Raw genomic sequence first — 16,489 nt, forward strand, 5'->3', positions numbered from 1 at the left:
AAGATACATCGCCGGTGTCGACTCCTGTAGGTAAGCCGGCTAAGAAGCCTTCCCCTACTGTTCTAGGCCCGCCAGTCGAGCATGCAGTGAGCCAAGTCCTGCAGACTGAGCGCCGGCCCCGTAAGCGCTCCGCTCCCATTGAAGTCACTGCCTCGTCATCGGCATCGACTTCACCCGAGCGTCGAGCGGCACCGAAGGTACTGAGCAAGAAAAAACCGGTACCGGTGCCATCGGGACCAACGTTGGATGAGCGCATTGCCTCTATCCTCCAGGTCCAGCTTAAGGAGCAACTCCAACACTTGCTCCCGGCTCTGTTGACTCCGAACCTTCCAGTATCGGTACCGACTGAGCCTTCGGTGCCGTCTGTCGATCAGCCTCTTTTATTGACATCGACTATTTCGACACCGCACAAATCTTTATCCATGCCTGTTCTGTCAGCGGAACCGAAGCGGCGTACTACTCCTACGGTTTCTGACCCGGTACCGTTCTCTGAACCCCGTACCGTACTACATTCCCCAGGTACCGTCTCCACCCGTTCAGGTAAATCGGTACGCAAGACTAAGCATACTGAAACATCTACTCCACTTTCCCAGAGCCGTTTCCAATCGGTACGGGACCCTGACTTGTGGGACGACTCAGATGATCCCCTCGGTACCGAGGAAGATTACACATCTGATGAGGATGAACCATCAGTGCAGGATCCTGCTGCTAAGCCAGAGCACTCCTCCTTCACCAAATTTTTAAAGGAGATGTCAGACACCCTTTCTATTCCATTGGAATCTGACTCTAAAAAATCCAAGGCATTTCTGGATGCTTTGGATTTTGACCAACCTCCTAAAGAGTTTTTAAAGTTGCCCCTCCATGACATCTTGAGGGAAACTTTTTATAAGAATCTGGAAACTCCTTTGACGATTCCAGGAGCCCCAAGAAAACTGGAATCTCTGTATAAAGTGATTCCAATTCCAGGATTTGACAAGCACCAACTTCCCCATGAATCTCTGTTGGTAGAGTCAACCCTAAAAAAATCTGCAGGAGCCAGTGTATATGCCTCTGTCCCTCCTGGCAGAGAAGGAAAGGCCATGGATAAATTTGGGAAACGCCTTTACCAAAATGCGATGCTGGCCAACCGTTCAGGTAATTACGCTTTCCACTTCTCTTTTTACCTGAAGCATCTCATTCAACAGGTGACCTCTTTTCAAAAGTATATTCCGGACCGTAAACTTCCTGCTTTTCAGCAATGTACCTCTAGTCTTTTGCAACTCAGGAAGTTTATGGTCCGTTCAATTTATGATACTTTTGAACTGACATCATGGGCTACTGCTATGTCTGTGGCAATGAGAAGGTTGGCATGGCTCCGGGTCTCAGACCTGGATGTAAACCACCAGGACCGGCTTGCCAATGCGCCCTGCCTAGGGGATGAGCTGTTTGGGGAGTCCATGGATACCACCACGCAAAAGCTCTCCGCCCATGAAACTAGGTGGGACACCTTGTTGAAAAACAAGAAGAAACCTCCTCCTCCTCGTCCATTCAGGCAACAATCTTCATATCAAAGGAGGTTTTCGGCTCGACCGGCTCAGCCTCATCCCCCTCAACCTCGCAGACAGCGTCAACAGCAGCAACAGGCCCGTCAGCAACAACAGCCTACTGTAAAGCCTGCTCCTCAACCTAAGCCGACACAGCCCTTTTGACTCTCTTCTCCAGAGCATTGCCAGTCTTCCTCCCTCATGTCCTCTACCTCAGCCCATAGGAGGTCGACTACAGGTTTTTCTTTCTCGCTGGGAAGCAATCACCTCCGACCAGTGGGTACTTGCTATCATCGCCCACGGCTACTCCCTAAACTTTCAGACTCCTCCACCATTAAGTCTGCCAAAAGAGTCTGCTTCCAACAAGGCTCAGTCCCTCCTCCTCGCTCAGGAGGTTCAATCCCTCCTTCTTCTCAATGCCATCGAACCAGTTCCTCTAGACCAGCAAGGCCTGGGATTTTATTCCCGGTACTTTCTCGTACCCAAAAAGACCGGAGATCTCAGACCAATATTAGATCTCAGGGATCTCAACAAATGTCTGGTCAAGAAGTTCAAGATGATATCTCTTGCCACCCTATACCCTCTTCTCTCTCAGGAAGACTGGCTATGTTCCCTCGATCTCAAGGAGGCGTATACTCACATTCCAATTCATCTGACGTCCAGACAATATCTTCGCTTCCTTGTCAACCAACATCATTACCAATACAAGGTGTTACCCTTCGGCCTAGCTTCGTCCCCCAGGGTATTCACCAAATGTCTGATTGTGGTCGCAGCTTATCTCCGCTCCCACAACTTTCAAGTCTTCCCTTATCTGGACGACTGGCTCATCAAGGCTCATTCTCCTCGGGCCGTTCAGATTGCCACCAATCAGACCATTCACTTCCTTCGACTGTTGGGGTTCGAAATCAATCTACCCAAGTCGCACCTCATTCCAACTCAGCGACTTCAATTCATTGGAGCCATTCTGGATACTATTCGAATGAGGGCGTTTCTTCCTCCAAACCGCCTTCACACCGTCCTTCATCTCTGCCAGCAGGTGTTCCAGCAAACTTCCATCTCTGCAAATCACATGATGGTGCTCTTGGGACACATGGCCTCCACAGTACATGTCACACCCTTCGCACGTCTCCACCTGCGTACTCCTCAATGGACCTTAGCGACCCAGTGGTCCCAAGCGACGGATCCTTGTTCACAACTCATATCTGTGACCTCGTCTCTTCGACAGTCGCTTCTTTGGTGGTTGACATCCTCAAATCTATCCAGAGGTCTGCTGTTCCATCTACCTCCTCATCAACTGGTCATCACCACGGATTCCTCCCCCTATGCATGGGGAGCTCACTTGAACGAGTTCCAAACTCAGGGGTTTTGGACCGCCCAGGAAAAGAAACACCACATCAATTTCCTGGAACTCAGAGCGATGTTTTACGCCCTCAAAGCTTTTCAACATCTTCTCTTTCCTCAGGTACTACTCATTTGCACAGACAACCAAGTTGCAATGTACTACATCAACAAACAGGGAGGGACGGGATCCCGTCCCTTGTGTCAGGAAGCTCAAAGGATTTGGACCTGGGCGACTGCTCGTCACCTATTCCTGAAGGCAGTCTACATCCAAGGGGAACAGAATTGCTTAGCAGACAGTCTCAGCAGAATTCTTCAACCTCACGAATGGACTCTCGACCCCTCGACTCTTCAGTCCATTTTCTCTCAATGGGGCACACCTCAAGTGGATCTTTTTGCAGCTCCCCACAACCATCAACTGCCCCTGTTTTGCTCCAGACTTTACTCTCCTCACCGTCTGGAACCCGATGCATTTCTCCTGGATTGGACCAATCTCTTCCTTTATGCATTCCCTCCTCTTCCGCTCATGCTGCGCACATTATTCAAGCTCAAGAGGGAACAAGCCACCATGATGCTCATCGCTCCACGGTGGCCCAGACAGCATTGGTTCTCCCTTCTGCTTCAACTCAGTTCCAGGGAACCCATACCTCTTCCACTGTTTCCTTCACTACTTACACAGCATCAGCAAACGCTACTTCATCCCAGCTTACAGTCTCTGCACCTGACAGCTTGGTATCTCTCGGGCTGACTTCGGCTCACGCTCTCCTTTCTCAGCCTGTCCGTTCTATTATTGATGCCTCCAGGAAACCGTCTACTCTTCAATGTTACCAACAAAAGTGGTCTCGGTTTTCTTCCTGGTGCCTGTTACATCACCATAATCCCATGTCTACAGCAGTGGGACTGGTGTTGGACTATCTTTTGTCCTTATCTGACTCTGGCCTTAAATCCTCTTCGATAAGAGTTCATCTTAGTGCTATTGCAGCTTTTCATGAGCCGATTCATGGAAAACCCCTCTCAGCTCATCCCTTAGTTTCAAGGTTCATGAAGGGCATTTTCAATGTGAAGCCACCTCTTAAGGCCCCTCCTGTTGTATGGGATCTTAATGTGGTTCTTTCTGCGTTAATGAAGCCTCCTTTCGAGCCTTTGGCCTCAACGCATTTTAAATTTCTAACTTGGAAAGTGGTCTTTCTGATAGCTCTCACTTCTGCCAGGAGGGTCAGTGAGCTCCATGCACTGGTGGCTGATCCACCTTACACTGTTTTTCACCATGATAAGGTCGTCCTTCGTACACATCCAAAATTCCTTCCTAAGGTTGTGTCTGAGTTTCACCTTAACCAATCCATCGTTCTACCTGTTTTTTTCCCAAAGCCTCATTCTAATCCAGGTGAACAGGCTTTGCATACCTTGGATTGTAAACGTGCTCTGGCTTACTATCTTGATCGCACCAAACCTCACAGATCATCTCCTCAACTGTTTTTGTCCTTTGATCCTAACAAGTTGGGTCATCCTGTATCTAAACGCACGCTGTCCAATTGGCTTGCTGCTTGCGTTTCATTCTGTTATGCTCAGTTGGGCCTGACACTGGAAGGTTCTGTCACGGGCCACAAGATTAGAGCTATGGCAGCGTCTGTAGCTTTCCTCCGTTCCACTCCTATTGAGGAAATCTGCAAGGCTGCTACTTGGTCCTCAGTTCATACTTTTACATCTCACTATTGTCTGGATGCATTCTCCAGACGGGATGGACACTTCGGCCAATCTGTTTTACAAAATTTGTTTTCCTAATGGCCAATCTTCCCTCCATCCCTCTTTTTGTTAGCTTGGAGGTCACCCATCAGTCAAGAATATGCTGCCTGCTTGTCCTGGGATAAAGCACAGTTACTTACCGTAACAGGTGTTATCCAGGGACAGCAGGTAGATATTCTTGCGTCCCACCCACCTCCCCGGGTTGGCTTCTTAGCTGGCTTATCCTAACTGGGGACCGCGTGCCTCTGTCGGGCGGGAAGGCACTCGCGCACGCGCGGTGCGGCCTAGCTAGAACTTTCTAAAGTTCTTAGAGTGCAATCACTCTAAAATTGTCCGTACCGGGGCTCCGTCGGTGCCGTCACCCATCAGTCAAGAATATCTGCCTGCTGTCCCTGGATAACACCTGTTACGGTAAGTAACTGTGCTTTTCATGCACTCTTAACTTGAATTATGTGATATCAGCCTGTTTTTTTTGACAATTTAGCTGAATGAGATTTTTTTTTTTTAATTCTTTATTCATTTTAAAACTTATAACAAGTGCACAAGATTACAACATTGAAAGCTTTTACACAGCACTTAAAATTATTTCTATTATCATCATCATCATCATAAATAAATAAAATTTATTCCCTTCCTATCCACCCTTCCTCAATAAATGAGATGTTCTTTTTTGTATAAGTGGGGATACAAAGTCTTTCTCACATGCCTTTTCACTCATTAAAATTAAGTATAATTACTTTTTTGTCAAGTACCCCTAGCTAGTTTCATATGAAAAGTTTTTGTTATGGCTCTAAAAGAAAGTTTCACCGTAAAGAGACTATTTTAACTTGTAGGATTTCCTACAAGTTACTACATTAGCTTCTTTTTCAGTTGTTGAAGTTCTTGCTTCAAAGAACATTGCATTTGTACTTAATATGTCTTTTTTTTCTGCAGTGCCACATGATTATTGAATCCTCGTTCAGTATTGCAAAGGCTCTGGCTGATGATGTGGATTTTCATTCTTTTCCTTTTGATTCTTTTGGGAAAGGGCTAATCAAGAAGTGTCGGACAAGCCCAGATGCCTTTGTGCAGCTGGCACTTCAGCTGGCACATTATCGGGTAAAAAGGAACATTTTTCATTCTTATTCTTTATGTTAATACAGCTCATGTTTCACAAAGGTATGTAATGAGAGTGCTGGCAATACTTTTATGCAGTTAAACGTTTATAGGAAAGTTGCATGTACAGTAGATATGGTGCATTTTCAAAAGGAAATACGCAGTTTCTTTAGCACTCTCCAGACCAGTAGAGGTTAATCTTTACGAATGGGTATATATCCAATCATGAACAGCAGGTGGAGACTGAAAACAAAACTGTGGGACAGTATATAATATACTCCCTTCTCTATTTACATCAGTCTTCTTTCAGTCTCCAGCAGGTGTTGAGTGATCTGTACCCATCTCCCTTGGTAGGGCTGTTGGAATTTGTTTAGGGGTTTCTAGTCCCTGTTTTTGGCCGGACAGAGCTTGGGCGGGCCCTGTTTGGGGGTCCGTCCGACCTCGGGGGTGTCAAACCCGGCGGGTCTCGAGCGGGGTCCCTCCCCCCACTTCCTCCACCTCCCCACATTTTTTTTAGAGGAGCCTCAGCAGTAAGCCTTGCCCCCTAAATCAAGCAAGGCATATTGCTTCGAGAGCCTGTGGAGTCTGTTCTGTAAAAAAAAAAAAAAAATCCTGAGGTAGTGCCAGTCTGCAGGGTTGCTTCCCTGTCAGTTTAATGTTTTTTACTATATTTTTTCTTCTATCCGGCACTTTGTTTCTATCTAGGTCGCGTATGGAGCAATTGTGCCCTTCTCCGGGGGAGTGGGACACAATTAGGTCCAGCCGCGAGGCACTCGCGGCCGGACTGAAATCGGTAGTTTGGCCCGGTGAGGTGGTGGAGCTCCGTCGGCAGCGGCTGCAGGCGCCCAGAGCTCCCCGCCGATGGTGCCTCGCAAGTCGGCTGGGAGCAGTGGGGAAGCCCGGTCTTCCCCAACTGCTCATGGAGGGATTCCCCGAAGGATTCCCTCTCAGCTGATTTTTTGACAGCTGATGCCGACTTGCCTGTTTTAGTGGCTGGGACTGTTCAGCCTTCTCAGCCGCTACAGGCCATGGAGGGAGCATTTTTGGCGGGAACTTCGCCATTTTCTCTGTCTGGCCCCTCCATTTTGTCTGCAACCTCAGGTGACCTTCCCCCTGTATTGCAATCACAGGGGCAGGTTTCAGCAAGGACCCCTGCTGGGGCAGGGAGTCCCTGGGGACCCCCAGGGGTTTTTTGCCCCCAATTTAATTTCTTTCTTTGTGCAGATAATTGGGGGTCCCACGTGCACCTGGGGGGTTTCGGGGGTGGTTTCCCTCCGCGCCCCCTATGGCTTTGCCTCCCTCTTTTCGTTTGGCGTCCCCTCTTCCTCCTCCCTCATCTAAGCGCCCACGGGGGGGCTTGGATTGCAAATTGGTGGTCGGAGGAGCGTGTTGGCATGATTGAGGACCTGGCCGCTTTGGCGGGCTTCCAGGATCCTCTGGAGGGGACGCCCGCTGGCAGCGGGGCGGCAGATTTCCCGTCTTCCAGAGCAGATGCGTCCGTGGTGCGCTTTTTATTCAGAGGGATGAGTTTTTAGACCTGATGTAGCAGGTCTCCTTGGTGCTGCATTTTTGAAGTTGCGCCACCGGAGATCCCGCGTATGGGGGCCCCTCTGCTTCAGGGGGTCTGTCCTGTTTCCCGCTCTTTTCCTGTGTGTCAGGATTTTCGGGATTTTGTGCTGGCGCAGTGGCCTACGGGCGCCGTTTTGTTTGGTATGTGCCTTGGCTCATGGGTATCCCATCCCGGAGGGGGATAGGCTACCTTAATTTCGCCAACGGGGGACGCGGTGGTCTTGGCACTTACTAAGCGGCATACCGTGCCTGTTATGGACGGTTCTGCTCTTAGGGTCTCTGAGGAGCGTACGTTAGAGACACTTCTAAGTATAATTTTGATGTCTCTGCCTTGGGGGTATTTGTGTGGGGCTGGTGGCTCGCACCGTGTTTCGGTGGTCTGAGCGTGTCCTGGATCGTGAGTCTGATGACTGGTCCTTAGTGGATCAGGAGGTGGTGAAGATTGAGATGACTGCCTCGTTCCTCTCGGTTGTTCTTTGTGACTTGGTGCAGCTAAATCTGGGACTTTTGGTGGCCGCACGCTGTACCTTGTGGCTTTACGCTTGGTCGGCGGTTGCCGCGTCCAGAACTGAACTTCCCAAAATTTCCCTTTCGGGGGTTGTTTTTGTTTGGAGAGGACTTAGATCCGGTGGTTCAGACTCTGTCGGACTCTGAGGTGCCCCGTCTGCCTGAGGACCGTGCCCGACCGGCGTCTTGGGTTGGCATTGCCCAGGGGCGTCTGCGGGAATTTTGCAAGTTTCGCCTGGGGCATGGGACTGCTTCTTTCCAGGCTTCCGGTTTTTCCCTGGGGTCGGTAGGCTTAGCGCATGCAGTCTTTTCAGGGGGCCCGTCGGGGGGCTGGGAGTTTCCCCCCCGGTTCCACTGCTGCCCGTCCTGCGCAATGTCTCTTTGCCGGCGCCCCCTTTGGTTCCCGTGGGTGCCCGGCTTCGCAACTTGTTTCCCAAGTGGGCCGAGATCACATACGATCAGTGGGTCCTGGTGGTGGTGCGGGACGGTTATGTACTTGAATTTTGCCCGCTCTCTGCCGGATCATATCTAGCCTCTCCATGTCAGGTGGCATGGGAGACGCTAGCCTTTCGCCAGATCCTTCAGCGCTTGCTAGATCTCAAAGCAGTTGTCCAGTGTCCCCTCAGGAGTGCGGTATTGGCTGGTACGCCATTTCATTTGTGGGGCCCTAAAGGGAGGGGACCTTTCGGCCCATCCTTGGTTTAAACCGAGGTCAACAGGACTCTCAGAATTCCCTTTTATTCGCATGGACACACTGCAGTCTGTCCTTCTGGCGGTTCAGCCGGGGGAGTTCCTGTCTTCTCTCGCTCTGGCGGAGGCCTACTTGCCTTTTTCCTTTCGGACCTCTCCTCAGCTCTTTCTTTGCTTTGCGATGTTGGGTCTGCACTATCAGTTCTGTGTGCTTCCCTTGGGCCTGGCCACGTCTCCCCGAACGTTCACCAAGTTGATGGTGGTCGTCACGGCGGCATTGAAGTCGGAGGGCATTCTGGTGCACCCCTACTGGGATGACTGGTTGATTCGGGTGAAGTCGTTGCAGGAGAGCGCCCGAGTTACGGCTCGGTGGTTGAGTTTCTCCGGTCACTGGGCTGGGTGGTCAACCTTTCCAAGCATCTGGAGTACCTTGGTGTTCTGTTCGACACCTCCTTGGGGAAGGTCTTCCTTCCAGAGGCCCGGGTAAGCAAATTGCAATCTCAGATTCGCCTTCTTTTGGCGTCCCGATGTCCTCGGGCGCAGGATTTCCTCCAAGTCTTGGGGTCGATGGCAGCGTTCCTGGATGTTGTGAGGTGGGCGCGGGCCCACATGTGTCTCTTCAGTATGCTCTGCTCCGTAGATGGTCACCCCAGAGCACAGTTTGGAGGTCCCTGTCCCTCTGTGAGGCTTGGCGCGCTGCAGTCTTCTTTGGTGGCTCCAGACCTCTCATCTGGTCCAGAGGATGAGTCTGGATCTATCGCAGTGGACGGTGCTTCTCACAGATGCCAGTCTCCTCGGTTGGGGGGGCTCAGTGTCTAGGTCACTCAGTTCAGGGCATCTGGTCCATGGAGGAGGCGTCCTGGTCGATCAACGTGTTGGAGACCAGAGCCGTCCCTCTGGCGCTGTTAGCCTTCCGCTCCCTCTTGATGGGCAAGTCGGTCAGAGTCCTGTCTGAAAATGCCACAGCGGTGGTTTATGTCAATCGTTGGGGCACCAAGAGCGCTCAGGTGGCGGGGGAGGTGGCTCGGCTCATGCTTTGTGGTGGAGTCACGCCTTCTGGACCTCTCGGCCTCTCACATGGCCAGGGTGGAGAATGTTCAGGCAAACTTCCTCAGTCACAACTTAGATCCCAGAGAGTGGTGTCTCAGCCCCGTGGCTTTTCAGTTGATAATGCAGGCTTGGGGTCAGTCCCTGATGGACCTGATGGCCACGAGTGGCAATGCCGAGGTGTTCCGCTTCTTCATTCGTCGCAGGGATGGACTGGCCGAGGGTCTGGATGCGCTGGTTCAACCATGGCCAACAGAGGGGCTGTTGTGCATGTTCCCTCCTTGGCCATTAGTGAGCAGAGTTCTTCTCCGCATTGTTCGCCATCCGGGTCTGGTGGTTCTGGTGGCTCCAGATTGGCCTCGACATCCGTGATACGCAGATCTGGTGACAGTCTGGTGGCGGATCCTCTTCCTCTGCCTTCCTTGGACGACCTTCTGACGCAGGGTCCCATTCCCATGTTCGACCCGTCTCCCTTCTGTCTTACGGCTTGGCTTTTGAAAGGGGTCGTCTTGGTAAGAAGGGTTATTCAGATAGGGTGATTTCTACACTCGGGGTCCTGGAGGCTTTCTACCTCTCAGGCTTCTGTGTGGATTTGGCACTTCTTTGAGGGGTGGTGCCAGGGGCGGGGAGTGGTCTCTCTTTGCGTTTCTGTGCCTAACATCCTAGAGTTCTTGCATGATGGCCTGGATAGAGGCCTGGCTTCGGCTTCTCTCCGGGTTCAGCTTGTGGCCTTGTCAGCCTTTCGGGGGTTTGTGACAGGTCAGCGTTTGACAGCCATTCCTGATGTGATTCACTTTTTGCGGGCGGCCAAGGTGCTCAGGGCTCCCGTGCGGTCCTCTGTTCCCTCTTGGAATCTCAGTCTGGTTCTCTCTATTCTGATGCACCCGCCCTTCGAACCGTTGGGCGGCTGCTCTTTGCAGGACCTTACTCTGAAGACGGTCTTTTTGGTGGACATTTCTTCCGCTAGGCGTGTTTCTGAGCTACAGGTTTTCTCTGGTAGGGCTCCCTTCTTGGAGTTTTCTAGGGAGCAGGTTGTCTTGAGGCCTGTTCCTTCCTTTTCTGCCGAAAGTAGTTTTTCCTTTTCCTGTCAATCAATCTTGGTCCTCCCGGTCTTGGGTAGTTGGGAGGGCTCTTCTGAGCAAAGACAGCTGAGCAAGTTGGATGTTGGTCGGGTCCTTCGCTCTTATGTGCAGCGGACCCAGGAGATCAGGAAATAAAATCATCTCTTTGTCCTTCTGACTGGTCCTTTTTGGGGGGCTGGTGCTTCTAATGCTACTATTGCATGCTAGATCAAGGAGACTATTGCTTCCGCTTCTCTTCTGGGGCAGCAGCCCGTTCCGGAGTTTCTCAAAGCTCATTCTACTCGGGGTCAGGCGGCTTCTTGGGCTGAGTCGTCTCTCGTGCCTCCAGTGGACATTTGTAAGGCTGCGGTTTGGTCTTCCTTGTATTCCTTTGTCAGACTCTTTCGGGTAGATGTTCTGGCGCGTCATGACGCGGTGTTCGGTGTGTGTGTTCTGGTGTCAGCCCTTCGGGGGTCCCGCCCGTGTGAGGGACTGCTTTGCTACGTCCCATTCGTAAAGATTAACCTCTACTGGTCTGGAGAGTGCTAAAGAAGGAGAAATTAGGTTCTTACCTGCTAATTTACTTTCTTTTAGCTTCTCCAGACCAGTAGAGGTCCCCACCCTGTCTGTTGTTGTTTTTGTTGGGGCTGTTTCGCGGGCAGTTTTTGTTTTTTGCTGCGGGTTCTAGTATTTTTCTAGGGCCGGGGAGAATTAAAGAACAGCGGCTGTGGCTCGGCTGGCTTAGCTGGCGAGCTGTGGGGACATTTTCCTTCTGGTATTTCTCCTCTGCATTTTCCAACAGCATTTGGGTATGTTATTTGTTACTCCTGTTCGGAGTATTGTTTTTCTTTCTGTTTTCCAGTTCTTAGTTCTGGTTGGCTATTCGGCAGACTAATGTAAATAGAGAAGGGAGTATATTATATACTGTCCCACAGTTTTGTTTTCAGTCTCCACCTGCTGGTCATGATTGGATATATACCCATTCGTAAAGATTAACCTCTACTGGTCTGGAGAAGCTAAAAGAAAGTAAATTAGCAGGTAAGAACCTAATTTCTCCTTTCTTTACATCAAGCAGCTAGTGTATCATGAACAAAGAAAGGTATTGCAGACAGACGTACAAGATGCAAGCAAAGTTTATTTTAAACAAACAAATTGTTGCGTACTTTATATAAAATAAGGGACCCAACACGATTCGTGTTTTGAACAACATGTCTTCTTTAGGGGTCCCATAAAATGGTGGTAACAAAGGACACGCAACAAATGCCTGATCTGTATGTTATGTACTATAGCGGTGATAATGTACTGCTGAAAAACTGTACATTATCGCCGCTATAGTATGACGTGTTGTTCGAAACAAGGACCTTGTTGGGTCCCATATTTTGTATAAAGTACGCAACAATCTGTTTAAAATAAACTTTGCCTGCATCTTGTTCATCTCTCTGCAGTACCTTGGTTTGTCCTTGGTTCACCGCATTTTTACTGCAGACCCGTAGAATTTTCTTTTGTCCTAGCTAGTGTATCTTAGCATCTGCATGCTGTGCTCATACTATATATGGTAGACCTATTGTGCAACTAGTGAATGAGGTAAGAATGGACCTGTATATAAGTCCATCTAACCTACCCAACAAGATAATCTCATAACATACAGTATGAGTCACCCTGTCAAAAAATTGATCTCATTTGTCTGAGATAACCTACCTCTAGTAAAACCATGCTGCTTCAGATTATGTAATACATTGGATTCCAAAAAACTCTGCTGTCTTTTGCAGCGATTTCTTAATTTTATTATTTTAAGATGTATTCTTTTATGTTCCTTCTGGTTTCCATACTCCAGGTGATTTATCCTTACTCGTGAACCAAGGAAAATGGTTAAAAAGAAGCTAAAAGGATCAGTTGCAAAGGTTAGGACTGTAAACCAGGCATGGATGTTATTTAACAATACAGTCATGGAAGCCCAGAGCAGATGTATTCCACGTTTCAGCAAAGGTGGAAACAAGAGGAAATGAGAGCCAGCATGGTTAAAAAGTGAAGTGAAAGAGGCTATTAGAGCCAAAAATACATCCTTTAAAGAATGGAAAAAGGATCCGAATGAAGAAAATAAGAAGAAACTCAAGCACTGGCAAGTTAGATGCAAAGCATTGATAAAGACAGCTAAGAAAGAATATGAATACAAACTTTCAAAAGAGGCAAAAACTCATAACAGTTTCTTTAGGTATATCAGAAGCAGTAAACCTGTGAGGGAATCTTTGGAACCGCTGGATGATCAAGGAGCAAAAGGGGCGCTCAGGGAGGATAAGGCCATAGCGGAAAGACTGAATGAATTATTTGCTTCGGTCCTTATGGAAGAAGATGTAAGAGATCTACCTGAACCGGAAATGGTTTTCAAGGGTGATGATGCGGAAGAACTGAAAGAAATCTTGGTGAATCTAGAAGATAAACTAAGCCAAATCGACAAGTTAAAAAGTGATAAATCGCTAGGACCGGATGGTATACATCCCAGGATACTGAAAGAACTCAAACATGAAATTGCTGACCTGTAACCTGTCGCTAAAATCGACTGTAGTACCTGAAGATTGGAGGGTGGCCAATGTTACACCGATTTTTAAAAAGAGCTCCAGGGGAGATCCGGGAAATTACAGACCGGTAAGCCTCAATTCAGTGCCAGGCAAAATGGTAGAAACAATTATAAAAAAATAAAATTGAGGAACACGTAGACAAACATGATTTAATGAGACAGAGTCAGCATGGGTTCAGCCGAGGGAGATCATGTCTCACAAATTTGCTTGACTTCTTTGAAGGTGTGAATAAACATGTGGATAAAGGTGAGCCGGTTGATATAGTGTATCTAGATTTTCAGAAAGCTTTTGATAAAGTTCCTCACGAGAGGCTCCTGAAAAAATTAAAGTGCAGACAAAATGGTGGTGGCGTGCTAACAACTTGTCAGCTATGCTCCACCGTGCCTTGCTATACCTTAGCTTTTACCTTTTGGAAGAAGAGTGTTGTTCGCTTCCTCTTTATTGACGATGCCTCATACTAAATGCAAGGGATTTCACCAGGCAGATCCCTCTTGCCCGGTCAAGTTTCGATGGAACGTTTGCTCACCAGCTTTCCGGCCAGTCTTGAAGAGGGTAAGAGCCCAGCAGTGACTCTGTTGGAGGGAGCCTCCGGAGCTATGGGATTTGAGATCTCACTCTCCCCTCCGGCTATCCATTTGCCACCTAAGCTGACCCCAGAGGACGTCAAGAACGTGAGCCCAGCGGTCCTTCTGAGTCAAATGGCCTCACGCAGTGGGGAGCCCGACATTGCTCTGAGCGCCGAGTTATTAACAAGTCCAGGAGCGGAGGACACCCGCTCGACTAAGGTGACATTGGACAGCATTTGGCGGGTACTCCAGAAGCTTGAAGATGAGTCTACAAAATCTACCGGTGATATCAGTAAAATAGTGAGTAAATTGGATGACCTTTCTACGTCGGTAAACAATATGCAAATTGAAACTTCTGCCAAATTTGACCAAGTTAATAAAAAAATTGCCACAGTTCAAAAATCAACTAGAACTTTGATTAAAGACAGATTTTTCTTTTTAAAGAAGATTGAACAACTGGAAAATCATAGTAGGAGACGTAATCTTAGAGTTATAAATTTTCCTAAATCTTTATCTATTACTCCACTTGATATGTTTAAAAAGAATCTTATTGAGAATTTGAAATTTCCTCTTGAAGCAATCCCTCCTATAAACAAAGTATTCTATCTTCCAAGAAAAATTGAATCTTCTTTACCGGACAAACAAAATGATAGTCCTCATTCTGTTGATCTAAATAATCTGACTGATATATTGGAAACCACTCAAGAAAATATTGAATATCATGGTACACTAATATTGTCTTTAGTATTCGAACAAGATCTAAATGCCATAATGAGAACCTTCCGACATTCTCAGGACCTGTTTTTGGGCCAGAGAATCTGGATTTTTCCAGATGTGACAAAATCTACACAAGATCGGAGGAAGATGTTTCTTGCTATGCAAGAGGAAGTAAAGAGTTTGGGAGCAACTTTTTTGCTTAGCTATCCTTGTAAATGTTTGATAAGATATATCAGAATTAAATATATCTTCTATACACCTGAACACCTTCATAGATTTCTGGATACTAAGAAAATGCGTGTTATTATTGAATACTCTGATTTGCTGTAATAAGTGGATACTTGTGTTATTGATTGAAAAAGGATAAATAAATAAAAATTTGTCATGGGATAAGTGGCAAAGTTCAGTTGTGGATTAGGAATTGGTTATCGGATAGAAAAGAGAGGGTAGGGTTAAACGGTCATTTTTATCAATGGTGGAGAGTAAATAGTGGAGTGCCGCAGAGGTCTGTACTAGGATCGGTGCTATTTAACTTATTTATAAATGATCTGGAAATTGGAACTATGAGTGAGGTGATTCAATTTGCAGATGACACTAAACTGTTCAAAGTTGTTAAAACGCATGCGGATTGTGAAAAATTGTAGGCGGACCTTAGGAAATTGGAAGACTGGGCATCCAAATGGCAGATGAAATTTAATGTGGACAAATGCAAAGTGATGCACATTGGGAAGAAGAACCTGAATCATAGTTACCGGAAGCTAGGGTCCACCTTGGGGGTTATTGCTGAAGAAAAGGATCTGGATGTCATTGTAGACAATACGATGAAACCTTCCGCCCAATGTGTGGCGGCGACCAAAAAAGCAAACAGGATGCTAGGAATTATTTAAAAAAAGGATGGTTAACAAGACTAAGAATGTTATAATGCCCCTGTATTGCTCCATGGTGCGACCTCATCTTGAATATTGCATTCAGTTCTGGTCTCCTTATCTTTTAGCATTGAAGCTGAGCTGCCAAGTCGATGACCACTGTTCCAGTAGTAGTAGGTCCTGCTTCATACTATCATGGCAAAATGCTTTGCCTACTATGTTGCATAGTTTGGTGTCGTCGGCAAACAAAGATACTTTTCCTCTGAGCCCTTGGGTCATATCTCCTATGAATAAGTTAAATAGAGAAAGACATGGGGGAAGCCACTGCTTGCCCTGGATTGGTAGCATGGAATAATGCTACTCCTTGAGTTTTGGCCAGGTACTAGTGACCTAGATTGGCCACCGTGAGAATGGGCTACTGGGCTTGATGGACCATTGGTCTGACCCAGTAAGGCTATTCTTATGTTCTTATGGTCTTGCAGAAATTCAGGGATGATCCCAGAAATTACAATCTAGTAAGCCTGACTTCACTACTGGGTAAGACAGTGGAAACTATTATAAAAAATAAAAATAAAGAATACATAAACAAAGAATACATAAACAAACATAGTTTAATGGGACAGATTCAGCATGGATTCAGCCAAAGGAAATCTTGCCTCACCAACTTGCTTCATTTGTAAGGCTGAGCATCCAAACGGCAAATGAAATTTAATGTGGAGAAATGCAAAGTGATGCACACTGGGAAGAATAATCCAAATCATAGTTACTGGATGCTAAGGGGTCAGAACCTAAGAAAAAGATCTGTCATAAAAAAATTGGCAGCCAAAAAGGAATTATTAGGAAAGGGATTGTAAATAAACAAAGCAAGCAACTTAGTAAATAACAGCAGATAAAGACCCGACCGAATGGTCCATCCAGTCTACCCAACCATACATACTCCATAAATTAATCATTTAATTTAAATGGTCCTTTTTCTTAGATATTACTGGGCCAGAAACCCAGAGCCCTGCCCAGTAGTGTGCTTAGATTCTTTCTACTGGAGTCTCTGTTAAAGCTCACTCCAGCCCATCCCAGCCGTTGAAACCCTCTCCAGCCCGTCCTCAACTGAATGTCCATATACGGGACACAGAGTGTGCAAGTCTGCCCAGTACTGGCCTTAGTTCTTTCAATATATACGTATTATTTTCTGAT

General features: G+C 47.4%; 1 protein-coding gene across 1 annotated transcript in view; it reads left to right on the forward strand.

Moving 5' to 3' along the window:
* The window catches only part of LOC117352161 (carnitine O-palmitoyltransferase 1, liver isoform-like), a 238,881-nt gene that overhangs the window by 156,384 nt on the left and 66,008 nt on the right, over positions 1 to 16,489 (forward strand). Inside the window, 1 exon segment of the mRNA XM_033928380.1 lies at positions 5,538 to 5,702. Within this exon segment, the coding sequence (XP_033784271.1) occupies positions 5,538 to 5,702 (165 nt within the window).

Source organism: Geotrypetes seraphini, chromosome 19 (genome assembly GCF_902459505.1).
Source record: "Geotrypetes seraphini chromosome 19, aGeoSer1.1, whole genome shotgun sequence".
Taxonomy (NCBI): Eukaryota; Metazoa; Chordata; class Amphibia; order Gymnophiona; family Dermophiidae; genus Geotrypetes; species Geotrypetes seraphini.